At 58.1% G+C, this 15,454-nt stretch overlaps 2 protein-coding genes across 2 annotated transcripts in view; one reads left to right on the top strand and one right to left on the bottom strand.

The window, feature by feature from the left end:
• LOC142498027 (nuclear migration protein nudC-like) overlaps nucleotides 1-7,405 on the bottom strand; it is a 21,453-nt gene extending 14,048 nt beyond the window's left edge. The window contains exons 1-5 of the mRNA XM_075606535.1: nucleotides 7,164-7,405; nucleotides 3,233-3,310; nucleotides 2,915-3,109; nucleotides 2,396-2,461; nucleotides 692-803 (exon numbers count right to left, since the gene is read on the bottom strand). Coding sequence (XP_075462650.1) covers nucleotides 692-803; nucleotides 2,396-2,461; nucleotides 2,915-3,109; nucleotides 3,233-3,310; nucleotides 7,164-7,241 — 529 coding nt within the window. The 5' untranslated portion in view covers nucleotides 7,242-7,405. The remainder of the gene's footprint in view (nucleotides 1-691; nucleotides 804-2,395; nucleotides 2,462-2,914; nucleotides 3,110-3,232; nucleotides 3,311-7,163) is intronic.
• A 17-nt stretch (nucleotides 7,406-7,422) lies between these two features.
• GPATCH3 (G-patch domain containing 3) lies at nucleotides 7,423-13,005 on the top strand. The gene is made up of 6 exons (XM_075603933.1): nucleotides 7,423-8,184; nucleotides 8,469-8,866; nucleotides 9,198-9,372; nucleotides 10,433-10,611; nucleotides 12,011-12,138; nucleotides 12,275-13,005. Exons 1-6 carry the CDS (start codon nucleotides 7,845-7,847, stop codon nucleotides 12,474-12,476), a joined length of 1,422 nt encoding a protein of 473 aa, XP_075460048.1. The 5' UTR covers nucleotides 7,423-7,844; the 3' UTR covers nucleotides 12,477-13,005.
• Nucleotides 13,006-15,454: the final 2,449 nt, after the last annotated feature.

The raw sequence follows: 15,454 nt of genomic DNA, 5'->3' as shown, positions 1-15,454 counted from the left end.
TCACCAGAATCCACTAACTTGTCAAATAATGGAAACAATGTGCCAGACACTACTACATCGCCAAATATAACTGCAAGCGCACACCGCCCTCCCTCCTCCCCCCCGCAAGAACACCGCCCTCCTCCCCCCCCGCAAGCACACCGCCCTCCCTCCTCCCCCCCCGCCAGCACACATCCCTCCTTCCTCCCCCCACGCAAGCACACTGTCCTCCCCCCGCAAGCACACCGCCCTCCCTCCTCCCCCCCGCAAGCACACCGCCCTCCCTCCTCCCCCCCGCAAGCACACCGCCCTCCCTCCTCCCCCCGCAAGCACACCACCCTCCCTCCTCCCCCCCCCCCTGCAAGCACACCGCCCTCCCTCCTCCCCCTGCAAGCACACCGCCCTCCCTCCTCCCCCCTGCAAGCACACCGCCCTCCCTCCTCCCCCCTGCAAGCACACCGCCCTCCCTCCTCCACCCCGCAAGCACACTGCCCTCCCTCCTCCCCCCCTGCAAGCACACCGCCCTCCCTCCTCCCCCCCCGCAAGCACACCGCCCTCCCTCCTCCCCCCCCCACAAGCACACCGCCCTCCCTCCTCCCCCCCGCAAGCACACACCCTCCTCCCCCCCCCGCAAGCACACCGCCCTCCCCCCCCCCCGCAAGCACACCGCCCTCCTCACCCCCCACCAAGCACACCACTTAATGTCACTTACATCCACCTCGGACAGGGTCTGTGCCAGCGATAGTGGGGAAGGTCGGCTCCGTTCCCAGAGTTGGCTTTATTTTGCCTTTGTCCTTCTCATCCTCCTCCTCAGAGTCTGTGTCCTGGACAATACAAATGGGCGGCAGCTAAAACTCACTCTGATCTCCCCCCCCTGTGCATTCACCTGTGTCACATCTCCCCCGAACCTGCCACACCCTCCAGCTGCAACACAAGCGCTTCTAGCCCCACTCAGGTAGGGGAGAGGGGGGGGGGGGGGTAGGGGAGAGGGGGGGGGGGGGGGGCAGGGGAGCGGTGCTGCACGCTCGGGTAGTGGGGGGGGGGGGGGGCAGGGTAGTGGGGGGGGGGGCAGGGTAGTGGGGGGGGGGGGGCAGGGGGGCAGGGTAGTGGGGGGGGGGGGGGGCAGGGGGGCAGGGTAGTGGGGGGGGGGGGGGCAGGGGGAGCGGTGCTGCACGCTCGGGTAGTGGGGGGGGGGGGGGGCAGGGGAGCGGTGCTGCACGCTCGGGTAGGGGGGGGGGGGCAGGGGAGCGGTGCTGCACGCTCGGGTAGGGGGGGGGGCAGGGGAGCGGTGCTGCACGCTCGGGTAGTGGGGGGGGGGCAGGGGAGCGGTGCTGCACGCTCGGGTAGTGGGGGGGGGGGGCAGGGAGCGGTGCTGCACGCTCGGGTAGTGGGGGGGGGGCAGGGGAGCGGTGCTGCACGCTCGGGTAGTGGGGGGGGGGGGCAGGGGAGCGGTGCTGCACGCTCGGGTAGTGGGGGGGGGGGGCAGGGGAGCGGTGCTGCACGCTCGGGTAGTGGGGGGGGCAGGGGAGCGGTGCTGCACGCTCGGGTAGTGGGGGGGGGCAGGGGAGCGGTGCTGCACGCTCGGGGTAGGGGGGGGGGGCAGGGGAGCGGCGCTGCACGCTCGGGTAGGGTGGAGGCAGGGGAGCGGCGCTGCACGCTCGGGTAGGGGGGGCAGGGGAGCGGTGCTGCACGCACAGGTGGGGGGGGCAGGGGAGCACGCACAGGTGGGGGGGGGGGGCAGGGGGAGCGGCGCTGCACGCACGGGTAGGGGGGGCAGGGGAGCGGCGCTGCACGCTCGGGTAGGGGGGGCAGGGGAGCAGCGCTGCACGCTCGGGTAGGGGGGGCAGGGGAGCGGTGCTGCACGCACGGGTAGGGGGGGCAGGGGAGCAGTGCTGCACGCACAGGTGGGGGGGGGCAGGGGAGCACGCACAGGTGGGGGGGCAGGGGAGCGGCGCTGCACGCACGGGTAGGGGGGGCAGGGGAGCGGCGCTGCACGCTCGGGTAGGGGGGGCAGGGGAGCGGTGCTGCACGCACAGGTGGGGGGGCAGGGGAGCGGTGCTGCACGCACGGGTAGGGGGGGCAGGGGAGCGGTGCTGCACGCACGGGTAGGGGGGGCAGGGGAGCGGTGCTGCACGCACGGGTGGGAGGGGCAGGGGAGCGGTGCTGCACGCACGGGTGGGGGGGGCAGGGGGAGCGGTGCTGCACGCACGGGTGGGGGGGGCAGGGGAGCGGTGCTGCACGCACGGTGGGGGGGGGGGGGCAGGGGAGCGGCGCTGCACGCACGGGTGGGGGGGGCAGGGGGAGCGGTGCTGCACGCACGGGTGGGGGGGGCAGGGGAGCGGTGCTGCACGCACGGGTGGGGGGGGTGCTGCACGCACGGGTAGGGGGGGGGGGGTGCAGCGCTCCATCCAGTCACCTTCTTTGGCTCGGCCGGATCCTCTGCTTTCTCCGGCGCCTGCTGGTCCCGCTCCTCTGCTTTGGTCTGAGTCAAAAATAAAAATAAAAAATAAAAATTTGGCACTGACTTAAGAGGAAATCAAACCCCTCCCAAGTCTGTGTTTTCAACAAGAGTTTCCACAGGAACCCACCCCCGAATATCTTTCTATTGGCTCTGTGAGGAGCACAGGGTGCAGAGCGATTAAGGACACTCTTGATTGAAATTTCCAAGGCTCCCACAGATGTAGAATTTGTCATTAATTTCCAGGTGGAAGCCCAATCTTTGCCATCAGCATGGTTACAACTAGTTATAAAAGGTGGTCTTGTAGCCGTTATGGGGGACTGCACCGTAACAGTGGGTTACCCCCTTTCCATGACCATCGTTTGACAGCACCCCCGAATTCTGTAGCGCAGTACAGCGGTGTGTGAGGATCCCTGTAGAATTACACAGGTACGGACAGGCTCGCTAGGTCCCCAAGAGCTCACAATCTAATCCCACCTGCTCAATCTCCTTCTGGAGTCTCTCCGCCTCCTCGTCCGTTAGCTCCGTGATCCTGGGCTCGTTCGCCTCCGCCGCCGCTTTCTGCTTCGCCGCCTTCTCTCGCCGCTCTGCCTGCTCCTGTCGCTCTGCTTCCTTCTGCTCCCGGGACGCCCGCGCCAGCTGGTTGTGGTGGCTGAACACCTGGTGGATGAGCTGGGGGGGGGGGGGGAGACATACTGTTGTCACCAGGAGGGTCCTCACTGCCATGCGAATATACACTCAGTTGCTGTGCTTCTTCCACTGGGCGGCTGATCCATGCACCCCTCCCGTCCTTACCTTCTCGGCCGCGCCGCTCTCTCCACCCACGAAGAAGTCAGTTTTGCGCCTCATGAAGCTGAAGAACGTGTTCACCAGCTGAGGAGGGAGAGACAGCGAGTGTTTGGTAGCCCACCACACCAGACGCGAGCCCGCCACGCCACCCAGGCGCGAGCCCGACCCGCCGCCCCAGATGCGAGCGCGCCCCACCACACCGCCGTGCCCCAGGCGCGAGCCCAGCTACCCAGGCGCGCGCCCGCCCCACCGTAGCCCCCAGACGCGAGTCCCCCCGCCGCTCCCATTTCTTGCTCCCGCGTTACGATGGGATATCCAGCTTCATAGCGACCACTGAATCCCACCGAGCGTCTGTGATATTCTGCGCTACCAGTGGCTGGGATAACCTCTGCTGCGCGTGGTGTGTATATATACATAACCTTTCCCAATGTAGGGGAGGTGGTGGAGACCTCAAATGTGAGGTTTCTGCAGACTCTTCAATAAGTGATGGGGCAGAGAGGCGACGAAATGTCACCCGATTTGATCTTTGGCTTCCTATTAGGGAAGTGCCCAAGTAAGCGGCAGCCGGCTTTATAACTAGAACGTGCGCAATTATTTCCTACCATATTAGTAGGCATTAGAGGTTAGGGGAAGGGCGAGGCTCAACAGTCTCTTATTCTGCTGCAAGCTGTCTTATTCTCGGGTCACCGGGTAACCTCCTCCTTTATCCAAAGCCCTTTGGAATCCCCACTGTTCTAACTGCTTCCTTCCCTGCGGGGTCTTTACCATGAACCCCCGAGCCTGCGGGCAGCACCTCCTCACACCGAGGTGAGCCTCTCTCCAGGCTCAGAGAATGACCTCTTCTTGTAGCACTTGTTGCTCTGAAATATGCTTCCCTCATGTACTTTTTGTATTTAAAAGTTTCCATCATATCCCCCCTCTCCTCTAAGCTGCACACTAAGGGATTTTAGCCTTCCCTGGTGAGTTTTATGGTGTAGACCAGGGGTGCGCAAATAGGGTGCGGGGGGCGGCATTTGCAGAGGCGCTGCGCTCTTCCCTGAGGCATTTAAATTAAATGCCGGGGGACGAAGCGAGGCCTCTGCAACCTACTTACCGGGATTCAGCCGGCTTCTGGACACGTTGCCATGGTAACATGCGTCACATGATGCTGCTGGCTCACGTGATGTCACATGAGCTGGTGCGGCATTTGACGCCTGTTCACGGGAAAGGTGGGGGCGCGAGCCCTTCCCTATACACCCTAACACCCCGCTGCTAATACCTCTCCCTATACACCCTAACACCCCGCTGCTAATACCTCTCCCTATACACCCTAACACCCCGCTGCTAATACCTCTCCCTATACACCCTAACACCCCGCTGCTAATACCTCTCCCTATACACCCTAACACCCCGCTGCTAATACCTCTCCCTATACACCCTAACACCCCGCTGCTAATACCTCTCCCATATACACCCTAACACCCCGCTGCTAATACCTCTCCCTATACACCCTAACACCCCCGCTGCTAATACCTCTCCCTATACACCCTAACACCCCGCTGCTAATACCTCTCCCTATACACCCTAACACCCCGCTGCTAATACCTCTCCCTATACACCCTAACACCCCGCTGCTAATACCTCTCCCTATACACCCCGCTGCTAATACCTCTCCCTATACATCCTAACACCCGCTGCTAATACCTCTCCCTATACACCCTAACACCCCGCTGCTAATACCTCTCCCTATACACCCTAACACCCTGCCGCTAATACCTCTCCCTATACACCCTAACACCCCGCCGCTAATACCTCTCCCAATACACCCTAACACCCCGCTGCTAATACCTCTCCCTATACACCCTAACACCCCGCCGCTAATACCTCTCCCAATACACCCTAACACCCCGCTGCTAATACCTCTCCCTATACACCCTAACACCCCGCTGCTAATACCTCTCCCTATACACCCTAACACCCCGCTGCTAATACCTCTCCCTATACACCCTAACACCCCGCTGCTAATACCTCTCCCTATACACCCTAACACCCCGCTGCTAATACCTCTCCCTATACACCCTAACACCCCGCTGCTAATACCTCTCCCTATACACCCTAACACCCCGCTGCTAATACCTCTCCCTATACACCCTAACACCCCGCTGCTAATACCTCTCCCTATACACCCTAACATCCGCTGCTAATACCTCTCCCTATACACCCTAACACCCCGCTGCTAATACCTCTCCCTATACACCCTAACACCCCGCTGCTCATACCTCTCCCTATACACCCTAACACCCCGCTGCTAATACCTCTCCCAATACACCCTAACACCCCGCTGCTAATACCTCTCCCTATACACCCTAACACCCCGCTGCTCATACCTCTCCCTATACACCCTAACACCCCGCTGCTAATACCTCTCCCTATACACCCTAACACCCCGCTGCTAATACCTCTCCCTATACACCCTAACACCCCGCTGCTAATACCTCTCCCAATACACCCTAACACCCCGCTGCTAATACCTCTCCCAATACACCCTAACACCCCGCTGCTAATACCTCTCCCATATACACCCTAACACCCCGCTGCTCATACCTCTCCCTATACACCCTAACACCCCGCTGCTCATACCTCTCCCTATACACCCTAACACCCCGCTGCTCATACCTCTCCCTATACACCCCGCTGCTAATACCTCTCCCTATACATCCTAACACCCCGCTGCTAATACCTCTCCCTATACACCAGCTAGTGAGGGGGAGGGTAATTAATGGGGCAGCTAGTGAGGGGGAGGGTAATTAATGGGGCAGCTAGTGAGGGGGAAGGAATTAATGGGGCAGCTAGTGCTAATTGATGGGGCAGCTAAAGATGGGGAGGGGTAACTGATGGGGCAGCTAGTGAGGGGGAGGGTAACTGATGGGGCAGCTAGTGAGGGGGAGGGTAACTGATGGGGCAGCTAGTGAGGGGGAGGGTAACTGATGGGGCAGCTAGTGAGGGGGAGGGTAACTGATGGGGCAGCTAGTGAGGGGGAGGGTAACTGATGGGGCAGCTAGTGAGGGGGAGGGTAACTGATGGGGCAGCTAGTGAGGGGGAGGGTAACTGATGGGGCAGCTAGTGAGGGGGAGGGTAACTGATGGGGCAGCTAGTGAGGGGGAGGGTAACTGATGGGGCAGCTAGTGAGGGGGAGGGTAACTGATGGGGCAGCTAGTGAGGGGAGGGTAACTGATGGGGCAGCTAGTGAGGGGGAGGGTAACTGATGGGGCAGCTAGTGAGGGGGAGGGTAACTGATGGGGCAGCTAGTGAGGGGGAGGGTAACTGATGGGGCAGCTAGTGAGGGGGAGGGTAACTGATGGGGCAGCTAGTGAGGGGGAGGGTAACTGATGGGGCAGCTAGTGAGGGGGAGGGTAACTGATGGGGCAGCTAGTGAGGGGAGGGTAACTGATGGGGCAACTAGAGAGAGGGGAGGGTAACTGATGGGGCAGCTAGAGAGCGGGGAGGGTAACTGATGGGGCAGCTAGAGAGGGAGAGGGTAACTGATGGGGCAGCTAGTGATGGGGAGGGTAACTGATGAGGCAGCTAGTGATGGGGAGGGTAACTGATGGGGCAGCTAGTGAGGGGGAGGGTAACTGATGGGACAGCTAGTGAGGGGGAGGGTAACTGATGGGGCAGCTAGTGAGGGGGAGGGTAATTAATGAGGCAGATAGTGAGATGGGTGTAATTAATGAGGCAGATAGTGAGATGGGGCAGATAGTGAGGGGGAGGTAATTAATGAGGTAGATAGTGAGATGGGGTAATTAATGAGGCGGAGGGTAATTAGTGAGGCAGATAGTGAGATGGGGCAGGTAGTGAGGGGGAGGTAATTGATTAGGCAGATAGTGAGATGGGGTAATTAATGAGGCGGAGGGTAATTGGTCTCTCATGGGGATGGGTGGATCTCCGGGTCCCTCACCTCCTGCACGCCGCCCTCGTGTTGCTGCGCCATTGCCAGCAGCATCCCGTCAAAGCGCTCGTCCTCCGGCCCCGCCATGCTCGCCGGCTCCCGCAGACACGCTCACACACCTCCCGGAGCACACCGTTTCCGGGTGCCAGATAGCCCCGCCCCTTCCGCAGCGCACAACCTATCAGCGCAGAGCCCGGGCTTAGCGCGCGGATCAATGAGTGGAGGGAGTAGCTGTTGCTGCACGCGCGCTGAAGCGGTTGCCAGAGCAACGCGACAGAAACTTCGAGAGTCAGAGTTCCGCTATGCAGCCGTGATTGGTCAGCACGGGGCGGATTGAGCATGTGCGGGGAGCAGCAACCAATGAGAGTACAGGGCAGTCTCGGGTCATTCTCACTGTGAGGGCAATATATAATAGTTTTTCCAGTAAGATGGCGGCGCATCGGGTAACAAGGCTCTCTCTTCCTCTAGTAAGATGGCGGCGCATCACATGACAATGCTCTCTCTTCCTCTAGTAAGATGGCGGCCCAACTCAGGATCAAAGCAACACATCTCCTAGAAAAATGGTGGCCCATCAACTGATCGACTTATTTTCCCCTAGTAAGATGGCGCCCCATCCCAAAATCAGAGCACCTAATCCACCACTAAGATGGCGTCGCATCACATGACTGAGCTCTGTCTTCCCCCAGTAAGATGGCGGCAGTTGGTGACCCGGTGCTATGTATAGTCAGCAGAATACCCCGTCGTTTCCGTGCGGCCCAGCTCCGCCACTACTTTAGCCAGTTCACGGAGAGCGGCGGCTTCGTGTGTTTCCACTACCGGCACCGACCCGAGCGGCGGCCCCGGGATGGAGGCTCGGATGGTGGGGGAGGTCCGGAGGATGTGGGGACCTGCTGCTGCCTGGTGTCCGTGCGGCCGGAGCGGGCCCAGGCCTTTCTGCAGATGTATGCCGGGAAACCGTGGCTGGATACGGACGGGAAGCAGGTCCCGGGGCGGTGTGATATCCGCAGGGTGCGGGGGGGACCGGAGACAGGTACCTGCAACCGGGGGGGCTGTATATACAAGGGGTCTCGTTATATAGGGCAGGGTGGGGCATTATTTGGGGGAGGGGTGCCCTGTGTCAATATTTGGGAGTCTCCAATGATTGTCCGTTGTCTCATTTTGGGGGGCTTTAACTTTTAGTACTCTATCATTATTTGGAAGGTCTCTAATTATTGTAGTCTATCATTATTCGGGTGCTGTCTAATTATTTGAATGGGTGCTGTCTAATTATTGGTGTGTGGGAACTAATTTTTGGGGTGTCTTCCCCTCTCGCAGACCCGCCAGATTTCCCATATAAGACCCGTCAGGAGCTACAGGGCAGGAGCTCTGTGGAGGAGCAGCGGGTGACACTGGCAGAGCTGCGCAGGGCGTCTGAGCTGAACCCTCCAGCACTCATGCAGCAGGGGAATGTGGGCACTCCCTTGGGGGTCTTCCTGCAGCTGATCCGCTCCTGTCGCCTCCCCCCTCGTCTCATCACCAGGCTGGGGTTACGCTTCCCTGGCTCTGGCCGGCTGTACGCGCGGGTTCCCTTCAGCTACGCGGGAACAGAGATGACGAGGGGCGCGGAGCGGGTGTACACCGCCAGCGGACAGGAGATCACTGCTGGGGCCAGCACAGGAGGAATTAGAGAAAGCGAGGAGAGGGAGCCCGTGGCCGAGTCACACTCTGAGGATGTGAGTGCAATGATATGGGGCACATATGAGACAGTCTGTACCCCCCCCCCCTGCGGAATGACACAGAGAGAGTGGAGCAATGGGACATAGTCTGTCTCTTCCACCGCAGGGTGACATAGACAAAGGCAATGGTGGCGTCTTCCCCTACCCCTGCAGGGTGACAGAAAGGGAAAGTGTCTGATTTAGCTTCTGTCCCTCCCATCGCAGTGTGACCGTGTCAGGGAGCTGTGGGACATGGGGCCTGTGCACACGCAAGGTGATAGAGAGGGCACGCCCCTCCCACTGCAGGGTAACCGCCATACCCAGCGCCATGTTTCTTGTCCTTGTGCAGGACGATGACACATGCGAGGAGTGGGAGCGCCATGAGGCTCTGCACGAGGACATCACAGGGCAGGAGCGCTGCGAGGAGCGTCTGTATGAGGAGGAGGTGGAATTGAAGTGGGAGAAGGGCGGCTCCGGCCTCGTCTTCTACACGGACGCACAGATCTGGAAGGAACAGGAAGGAGGTACGTCACCTAGCTGAACGCAGCCGCACTGCGGAGCAGTCTGCATGCGGCACGCTCTGCAGGGTGGGAATCCTAATCGGGAGAGGGTTCTTTTAAAACTATATATGGACGCACACATGACTATATGTCTTATGTTATCAGGCACGCTATCGTGCATTGTGTAAACAGCTATTGATCCTGCTCCCCATACTGCCTGCAGGGCATCCTAAGGTCCTCATTGTTGGATCTATGCATTTGAACAGGCACTATCTGTGTATTGTCATGGTATTATTGATACACCTGTGACACATATATTCACTGTGACTACTCACCTGTGCTTATGTTTGTATATGCCCTCCCGGGAGAACACTGCGGGCATTAAGGGGAGCTAGTCATGCTGCTTTAGGTGCCTTAACCTATCTATGTTACTCCATGATTTGGAGTTTCACATGTTAACAGGCACTACTAGTGTACTGTTTTGAATAACTACTGATACGCACTGATATCTGTCTCTGGGCCTCATATTTGTCCACTGTGACTATCTACCTCTGTGTGGACGTGGCCATCTCCCTAACTTAGGGTATATTACTATATCACCTACTATACACTACGGTGGGGCGTATACTGATCTGGGCAGCTGCTCACATCAGCAGTAGTTTCACCTAGGAGTTTAGATAGCACAGGGACTGCTTCTCTGGATCACTCGTCCAATTTTAACTTTGCTGTATACTGGCTCAATCATTATCACAATTGACACACAGCGTTCCCAAATATTTTATTGTTTAGAGTTACGACTCAAATAAAGAAGATACAGTTTTATTATTCACTCACTCCTCTACATCAACACACTCGGCGTATCTGGTTTACCTGTTCTACCATTCAGTGCGCGAGTGCTCTCCTTGGGGTTCTTGTTCTCTTGTCGTTGCCAGAATGATTGAGCCGCCTGTGCTGAAGCAGGGATATCCCTAATACCCGGCCAGTTGGTGGCCCTTGAGGACTGGAGTTGCCCAACAGTGCTATAGTGCCCCTCTCGTCCTCGTCTCCTCACCCCTCTCGTCCTCGCCCCCTTGCCTCCTCTCAGATTTTGACGAGCAGACGGCTGACGATTGGGACGTTGATATGAGCGGATATTACGAGGCCGGCGCTGGAGACAAGGACGCCCGAGACTTCCTGAAGATGCGCCTGGAGGGGAGGAGGCGGGAGGGGCTTCGGGGGGCTGCGGAAGCGAGCGGGCTGGGGGTGTTCGAACGACACACCAAGGTGAGCGGGGGTTGGGGGGAGATGTAAAGAGAGATACATGATGTCTGTGGGGTCCAGACTGGGGGATAGACGTCTTAGGGGGGATTTCCGGGCTTTACTTTTCATGTCCGTGATGCTATTAGGGCGATAACCTACCTCCCGTGTGCCTTATAGCAGGTATTATTGCCTGATTGTAACCCACCACCGGAGTGCATTATTGTGCCCCTGATGAAGCCGATTAGAAACGTGCGTCTGATGTCACCTTCGTGTGTCACTGGCCCATCGGAGAGGTGTGTGCGGGGGCTTGGGGAGACTGCGTCCGTGGGAAGCACAGCGCTCTGGCATAGGAGTTTGCTATTTCATTTTGCCTCTGTCAGTTCTCACCTAGCAGAGACAGTATCAAGATATATGAGAGTCAGATACCGCACCAGAGATTATACATGCGTGCCCCATATCGAATAATCTCTATATATGGTATCTAGAGGTAGGACTGTTTGTGAGCCTAGAGGGATTATTCTACCCCAACTAACTTTATATTTTATTATGAGCCAATTCCAATCACCAGGTGTGTTGAGCCTCACCCACTAAATTGTGGGCCCCGCTATCAAAATGACTTCCAAGCGGATTCATTGCATGTCTTATTTCTCTCTGCTCTAAATTGGTAACGAACGTGGCGCTCCTGTAGTTAATTAGGCAGGGGTCACTGAAACGGATATAAGAGCAGCACAAGGCCTTTCTCCTTCCGTGTGCAATCCCACGTGCACTCATACTGACTTACAGTAAAGTGTACAATATCTGATGCTACCTGTGGTGCGCACACACGTTACGGCTTTCTATTCAAGCGCACACCCATCAACATTTCTAAAGGATTTTATCAACTTTCTTTTTGTCGTTTTTCAAAGGACCCGATTTAAACATACACTTGAAGTATATAATTTTGACTCCTGTAGGGTGTTCTGCAGTGCAGCCAAACGGGAATCCTTTTCGTTCCAGTAACTTATTGGGCAGACGTTAAACTGTCACAGTCACTTCTTATCTGCGATGTTTCGCAGTATTCCTAAGTGCCTTATTGCTCCTATATGACTTCCTGCCGGTAATCCGCCTCTAGTGACTGTAACCGTTGGCTGCAATAACAACTTGTCAAGTGTCTAATACTGTGCGACAGTATACCCACTGAGTGCCTTATAGCCTCTCTATAACAACTTTATTACAGCAGCGACCGCTCTGTATAGTACCTTATTTTTCTTTATGGAGACATTGTAATAGCTTATCAGAGTGATGGTAACCTATCTCCTTGGTGCCTTATTGCCCCATAGGCATGCAATAACCGGTTACTGCAGTAGCTGTGTATGCTCTGTTTACAGCACTATACACGCACTCTCGCTCTCCTCTCATCGCTCCCCCATTTCCCCACTTTCAGGGCATTGGCCGGAAGGTGATGGAGCGTCATGGCTGGAGGGAAGGCAGTGGTCTGGGTGCCAGAGGGGCAGGAATGCCAGAAGCCCTGGAGAACGAGGGGAAGAAACCCAAGTGCAGACGGGGCCTAGGGTAAGTGCGTAGGGCATGGGCCTGGGAAGAGGAGGGTGGGAGGCCTGCAGGTGAGCGTGGGCCTGGGGAGGGGAGAGAAGAGGGTGAGACCTGGAGGTGAGGTGGTACAGGGGTCCTGATGATTTGTCCCTTGCAGGTACCATGGTGAGAAGCTGCAGAGATTCTGCTCCTTGCAGAGGAAACCCCCCAACATCATCTCCACGGTGTATGACCAGCCACGGGCAGAGGACAGGGGAGACACTCTGCTCCGACGCCAGCCCCCCACAGCCATGAAGTACCGGGGTTACAGAGCGGGCACTGGGGGCATGGACTTATCTGGGGCACAATTGGGCACCTGAGAGAACCACGCAGTGTGGATACACAGAGCTGGCACTTGAGGTTTCTGAGACAACCCGAAGTGACTGTGAAAGCTGGCACAACATGGCGATGGGAGGTGCCCCATCTCTCGCCCCCCCCCCCCCCCCCCCTTCTCACACACCTTGGCATCAGAGACCATGAACAGGGTCTAAGCTTGCTGACCATGGCAAATGTGGGCAGCTGGGAGAGAACCTGCACACACCTTGGCATCAGCGACAACATTAACAAAGAGTGAGGTGGCGCAGAGGTGAGACTGAGGGGCCCACCTGTACTGACACATCTGCCCGTGTTATCGTGCCACTCATGGATTTCAGAAGCCCAACACGGGCCCGGGCACAAGCTTTGCAGTCGCCTCATGGGCATTTTTGGCGCTTTGCTGGCAGTTTGGTCTGATCTTGTTCCCATCGCTTGGTGTTTTTAACTTGTTAGTATCTTGCAGGGACTGGTTTCCCAGCGAGACCTTCAGTCTCATTTTTATTGTATTTTCTGAATAAATTTTTTATATTTGTATTGTTTGTAGTATATATCCTGCTGGCACCAACCTCCTGCAGTTCCATGTGTGGTGTGAGGGTGATCATTAAATGGGAATATTCTGACCGCAGTGACCACGTCTCCAGTGAGGGAGACTCCCTTTCTCCCCCCCTGCCTCCAGTGAGGGAGACTCCCTTTATCCCCCCCCCCCGCCTCCACTGAGGGCGACTCGCTTCCCCCCCCACCCGCCTCCAGTGAGGGAGACTCGCTTTCTCTCCCCCCCCCCCTGCCTCCAGTGAGGGAGACTCCCTTTCTCCCCCCCCCCTGCCTCCAGTGAGGGAGACTCCCTTTCTCCCCCCCCCCTGCCTCCAGTGAGGGAGACTCCCTTTCTCCCCCCCCCCCTGCCTCCAGTGAGGGAGACTCCCTTTCTCCCCCCCCCCCGCCTCCAGTGAGGGAGACTCCCTTTCTCCCCCCCCCCCTGCCTCCAGTGAGGGAGACTCCCTTTCTCCCCCCCCCCTGCCTCCAGTGAGGGAGACTCCCTTTCTCCCCCCCCCCCTGCCTCCAGTGAGGGAGACTCCCTTTCTCCCCCCCCCCCCCGCCTCCAGTGAGGGAGACTCCCTTTCTCCCCCCCCTGCCTCCAGTGAGGGAGACTCGCTTTCCCCGCCTCCAGTGAGGGAGACTCGCTTTCTCCCCCCCCCCCTGCCTCCAGTGAGGGAGACTCGCTTTCTCCCCCCCCCTGCCTCCAGTGAGGGAGACTCCCTTTCTCCCCCCCCCCCCCCGCCTCCAGTGAGGGAGACTCGCTTTCCCCGCCTCCAGTGAGGGACACTCGCTTTCCCCGCCTCCAGCGAGGGCGACTCGCTTCCCCCCCCGCCTCCAGTGAGGGAGACTCCCTTTCTCCCCCCCCCCCCCCTGCCTCCAGTGAGGGAGACTCCCTTTCTCCCCCCCCCCCCTGCCTCCAGTGATGGCTAAAACAGTGTGGAGAGAGGGAAAAGAAAAAACAACAACAGATATTTACTGTAGATAAGGTAGGGTGTTAAGTGTTTGAAGCCATTATATACTTAAGTGTGGTGAATACCTACTCTTAATCTCAAACCTGCAAATGCCAGCAACCAACCTCACACTGATGATACCCATCAAGGTTGAAACATGTCTGTGAGTGGGTTTACTGGCTGTGCATCTCCCAAGCCCTTGCTTAAAAGCTGTGTCTAAAGCAGCATGCATTGGCTAAGGGTTACTCATGTAATGTGAGCTTGAGATAAAAGGTTAAAAGGTGGCACTGTGTGCTCATTTGCATGTCATTCCCCAGAATCCCTTGCTGCAGTGGAAGTGCTGTGTGCTGGGTGATAATGGTGACGGGGTTGCAGATCTGTCTAAGACATGCAAATGAACATACAGTAATATTTACAGTTGAGATATATATATATATATACACACACAAACACACACCCACTTTATTTGAACCTCTTGGACTCCTAGTATTTAATTCAAAAATCCAAAACACTTCTCTCTTAAATAGGTTATTAAAAATATCTTCCCCCCTTAGGACTCGTATTTATACCCTGAGAAAAGACACGATAAATCTGAGTGATGAGAAATGGAAAAATGCATTGGCACTGGGAATCCCAAACCCCCACGAGGTGTATGTGCTCGCTGACTCACAACTCCAGCGAGTGAGACTCCCCTCACCCTCCCAGCGACTGAGACCCCCCTCACCCTCCCAGCGAGTGAGTCCCCCCTCACCCTCCCAGCGACTGAGACCCCCCTCACCCTCCCAGCGACTGAGACCCCCCTCACCCTCCCAGCGAGTGAGTCCCCCCTCACCCTCCCAGCGACTGAGACCCCCCTCACCCTGCCATCGACTGAGACCCCCCTCACCCTCCCAGCGACTGAGACCCCCCTCACCCTCCCAGCGACTGAGAACCCCCTCACCCTCCCAGCGAGTGAGACCCCCCTCACCCTCCCAGCGACTGAGACCCCCCTCACCCTCCCAGCGAGTGAGACCTCCCCTCACCCTCCCAGCGACTGAGACCCCCCTCACCCTCCCAGCGACTGAGACCCCCCTCACCCTCCCAGCGACTGAGACCTCCCTCACCCTCCCAGCGACTGAGACTCCCCTCACCCTCCCAGCGAGTGAGACCCCCCTCACCCAGCGACTGAGACCCCCCTCACCCTCCCAGCGAGTGAGACCCCCCTCACCCTCCCAGCGACTGAGACCCCCCTCACCCTCCCAGCGACTGAGACCCCCCTCACCCTCCCAGCGACTGAGACCCCCCTCACCCTCCCAGCGACTGAGACCCCCCTCACCCTCCCAGCGTCTGAGACCCCCCCTCACCCTCCCAGCGAGTGAGACCCCCCTCACCCTCCCAGCGAGTGAGACCCCCCTCACCCTCCCAGCGACTGAGACCCCCCTCACCCTCCCAGCGACTGAGACTCCCCTCACCCTCCCAGCGAGTGAGACCCCCCTCACCCTCCCAGCGTCTGAGACTCC

The sequence above is a fragment of the Ascaphus truei genome, chromosome 6 (assembly GCF_040206685.1).
Source record: "Ascaphus truei isolate aAscTru1 chromosome 6, aAscTru1.hap1, whole genome shotgun sequence".
Taxonomy (NCBI): Eukaryota; Metazoa; Chordata; class Amphibia; order Anura; family Ascaphidae; genus Ascaphus; species Ascaphus truei.
The sequence above is the reverse complement of the archived record's forward strand: the minus strand, read 5'-3'. Positions and strand labels throughout refer to the sequence as shown.

Coding starts and splice junctions, on each gene's coding strand:
- GPATCH3 (XM_075603933.1), top strand. CDS start 7,845: ATGGCGGCAGTTGGTGACCCGGTGCTATGTATAGTCAGCAGAATACCC. Junction 8,185..8,468: donor GCGGGGGGGACCGGAGACAG/GTACCTGCAACC, acceptor CCCCTCTCGCAG/ACCCGCCAGATTTCCCATAT. Junction 12,139..12,274: donor AAGTGCAGACGGGGCCTAGG/GTAAGTGCGTAG, acceptor TGTCCCTTGCAG/GTACCATGGTGAGAAGCTGC.